Raw genomic sequence first — 4,155 nt, 5'->3', positions numbered from 1 at the left:
TGCCTCAGCCTCCCAAGTAGCTGGGACTACAGGTACCCACCACAACAACACCCAGCTATTTTTTTGTTTAGCAGGCCCAAGCCAGGTTCAAACCCACTAGCCCTGGTGCATGTAGCCAGCACCCTAACTACTGAGCTGTGGGCCTCAAGCCAACACAGCCAGGATTCTTAAAAGAACGATCTAGGCCAGGCACAGTGGGTCACATCTGCAATCCTAGCTCTCTGGGTGGCCAAGGCAAGTAGATTGCCTGAGCTCAGGAGTTCGAGACCAGCTTGAGTAAGATTGAGACCTTGTCTCTACTAAAAACAGAAAAACAAGCTGGGCATTATGGCAGTTATCTGTTAACCCAGCTACTCAGGAGGCTGAGGCAAGAGGATCACTTGAGCCCAGGAGTTTGAGGTTGCTGTGAACTATGACACTGTGCTCTCTACCCAGGATCAGAGTGAGACTCTATCTCCAAAAAAAAAAAAAAAGAGCTATATTCTCTTTCATTATCTCTGCAGCCTTACCTCTCTTCATTACAATCTTGCTTCTACCCTCTCCAACTAAATTAACTCCTTTCTTGTGTGTGTGAGACAAAGTCTAGTTTTCTGTCATCCAGCTAGAATGATCATAGCTCACTGCAACCTTAAAGTCCTAGGCTCAAGCTATCCTCCTGCCTCAACATCCTGAGTAACATATCACTGCAACCACAGGTGCATGCCACCATTCCCAGCTAAGCTTTCTATTTTTTGTAGTGATGGGGTCTCACTCTTGCTCAGGCTGGTCTCGAACTCCTGAGTTCCAGTGATCCTCCCAACTTGATCCCCCAGAGTGCTAGGGTTACAGGTATAAGCCACCTCACTTGGCCTAAATTAACTCTTAATAAGGTCAGCTAATCCAATAGACACTTTTTAGTAACTTTAACATTTGTCCACAGTACACAACAATTTTACCCACCTCCACCTTGAAATCTGATCCTCCCTCTCTGGCCAGTCTTTCCAGCATCCCAATATCTGCTTCAACTACTACCTATACAATGATGACTCTTTTGTTTGTTTGTTTGTTTTTAGGATTTAGAGGTTTATTATCAGTCTATGCAAAACTCAAGTTCAAAGCAAATTCAATTTTGCTTAAGGGAACATCATAAAGTAACAATTCTTGGTATTACATGCCTCATATGATGTATATCAAACCATAGCAAATTATACTTTTTGTGTCACTGTTCCAAAAGACAAACAAATTTGAACAGCTAAAATATCTTTAAAACGCACTAAGCTTATGAAGTCTCAAACAAAACTTGAAATTTCTGTACATACTCCAACCAAATGAAGTTATCTCCTGTACACCACTTCTCTTGCAAACTGGTCTCCTATTTCCCTTCATTTGACCTGGATCGGCTTCAAGACCTAGAGAAGGATTGGGAGGGCTTATGATTTCTCTCCCAAGACAGTGCTCTCTCTCTTCTCCTATCTCTGGAAAGGGACCTGCTCTAGCTGAGAGAGAAGTTTCTCCTCTTTGGAGATCTGCGGCAAGTTGGAGGATCCCTCCTCTGATAATCATCTAGAGAGTGACACCCCAAGAGGGAGGTGGGCCACAATTTCTACTTCTTTTTTCACCATTGGACAGTTCCACTCTCTCAGGGCAGCCACATAGTATTCTTCCATCTAGCTCTTGGACAGCATCAGCTGCATTTTGAGGATCTTCAAATTCAACAAAAGCAAAGCTGGGAGGGTTTCTAGCAACCCATACACTTTAGAGTTGTCTATTATAGCCAAAAGCCCATTCTAAATCAGTCTTGTTGCCATTGTTTCCAAGATTAGCTACATAAACCTTATACTCCAATGGATAGGAATCTTGATGCATTTTGAAATCTAGAGTTAAAGTGCAGAGGCTCAAGTCTGCACGCTCCAGTGGATCTTCCCGCTTTCTACTCCTCTCTGGTCAGAGTCCCATTGTTACTCTACTTTACCCAGTGTCCACAAAATGGCCACAATGATGACTCTTGAATCTATTATCACCAGCTCAGGTTTCTCCTGACATCCAGACTGACTAGAATATTCATTTGTTCATTTTCAAGTTCCTGCTGGACGCCTCCACCTCAGTATATCCAAACCTGAACTAACCTCTTCCTCTGCAGCCACTCCCCTAGGCCACAAACTGGAAGATGATCCAGACTCCTCATACCTCCAATTTCATCCCTCTTAGTTAGCAATTCAGTTCTATTTCCTTTATATCTTTCCAATCTGGTCTCTTCTTTTCCACCTCCACTATCTCTATCTTAGTTCAGACCTACAACTTGACTACCCCACCTCTACTCCTGCCCAACTCCCATCCAAACCCACCAATTTGCCAGTGATTGGTTCTAAGAACAAATCTGACTTTAATTTAATTGATTTGCTGAAAATCAATTAATAGCTCTATAATACTTTCAGAATGAAGTCCAAACTCTTCAGCATGGCATATAAGAGATTATGATGTAGTCCCTACCACACTGAACTTTTTTTTTTTTTTTGAGACAGTCTCAAGCTTTTGCCCAGGATAGAGTGCCATGTCATCATAGCTAACAGCAACCTCCAAATCTTGGGTTCAAGTGATCCTCTTTCCTCAGTTTTTCTATTTTTAGTAGAGGCAGGGTCTTGCTTTTGCTCAGGCAAAAGCTTGAACTCATGAACTCAAGCAATCCACCCACCTCTGCCTCCCAGAGTGCTAGTATTACAGGCATGAGACACCATGCCTGGTCCATATTGAACTTCTTATACTTTCCCAACTCCTGGTTCTCTCTTGCTGTCTAAACTGCCCCTCCCACCTTCAAACTCATATTTCAAGACTCAGTTTCTGACCCCACCAAATTAGTCAGATGCTCTATTCCCCTCAATATTCAGTATATACTATTATAGCACTTATGTCATTACAACTGTTGGTTTAATCTCTCGTTCCTCACTGAACTGTACCTTTCATTCTTTTATCTTCAATATCCAGCACAGTGCCTAGGACATAACAATAGATAACTTGCTAAATGGACAAATAAATTTAAGATAAATAAAAAAGCCGGCTTACTGTCTTGCGTAATGGCTTGCTGCGAATGGCAAGACCATCCATGTAGTCCTCCAGTTTAAACTTGTAAGTAACCTGCAGCTTCTGAAGCAAACTATCAAAGAAGTCACTCCCCTAATAGAGAGAAAACAAGAAGAAATGACTGAATCAACCTATTCTGATCCAATATACCCACCGACCTGGGGCAAATGACCCTTTCACAGTTCTGTTAATGCTCAGACATCTTTGTAAAGGGAGGCACATATAGTATTTAGTGGCCACCAACCTGACAAGACAAATTCACAGAATAAGCCTCCATAGTTTTAATGATATGAAAACACATACACACATTGTCTCTTTGTCTCTCTCACTCTCTCTCTCTCTCTCTCAGGTCAAATCATTCAGAAGGCTTTCAAGCTCAAAACTAATTCCAATTGTCAGTAAGTTAGTGTCCCAAGGAAACAACAGGGGCATAATAGGCCTAGAACCCAAGAAAAGAGCATAGTTTTGTGTCAATGTTCTGTTCTAAAACAGCATTTCAGGTGGTAAAAAGTATCACAATTACAGGGTGCTGAGGCCTTTATCCATCCAAAAAGATGACAGTTTACCTCATCCAAGAGCTCCAAAAGTCTGTTCCGAATCTGTTCTGGGTTCTCAACATTCGGATCCTTGAGAAGCTGCCTGAACTTCTCAATCACCTGATAGAAAGCATTCTTCCACAGGATCTGATCCACATTCTGATTATCAGAGAACTCAATATCTAATAGAATACAGCGCTCATATAGCTGCAGCAGTTCAGCTCTGGAATAAAATACATGCAACTTCTAGCTCCAAATATACCATAGGAAAAGCTAGACCCAAAATATGCACTTCCTGCAAATTAACCACCTCCCTTGGCAAGAAATCAAAAATGTGACCAGGTATGCTATTCACTCTAGTTTCCACTCTGCACAGCAGAATGTCATGCTAAAGACAGTTATGTCTAGGAAAATAGTTTTTCCCATATGTCTTCACCTAAATTTAACAGCTGAAATAAGATCTTCACTACAAGTTATATGCTGTTCATTTCTTGGATCTGGTAGTAAGGGATCTCTTAAAGTCCTTCTCCAAGAAAGTCTTTTTGTTTTTTTTTTTTTTTTT

At 41.5% G+C, this 4,155-nt stretch overlaps 1 protein-coding gene and 1 pseudogene across 2 annotated transcripts in view; both read right to left on the bottom strand.

The window, feature by feature from the left end:
• The window catches only part of LOC100953598 (telomerase-binding protein EST1A), a 149,353-nt gene that overhangs the window by 139,514 nt on the left and 5,684 nt on the right, over positions 1 to 4,155 (bottom strand). For both annotated transcript variants that reach the window (XM_023518698.1, XM_023518699.1), the window contains exons 3-4: positions 3,624 to 3,816; positions 3,040 to 3,150 (exon numbers count right to left, since the gene is read on the bottom strand). In XM_023518698.1, the coding sequence (XP_023374466.1) occupies positions 3,040 to 3,150; positions 3,624 to 3,816 (304 nt within the window). The remainder of the gene's footprint in view (positions 1 to 3,039; positions 3,151 to 3,623; positions 3,817 to 4,155) is intronic.
• LOC105887921 lies at positions 1,352 to 1,845 on the bottom strand (annotated as a pseudogene).

Source organism: Otolemur garnettii, unplaced genomic scaffold (assembly GCF_000181295.1).
Source record: "Otolemur garnettii isolate 467f Iridium unplaced genomic scaffold, OtoGar3 scaffold00145, whole genome shotgun sequence".
NCBI lineage: Eukaryota > Metazoa > Chordata > Mammalia > Primates > Galagidae > Otolemur > Otolemur garnettii.
This window is presented reverse-complemented; position numbering and strand designations above follow the sequence as displayed.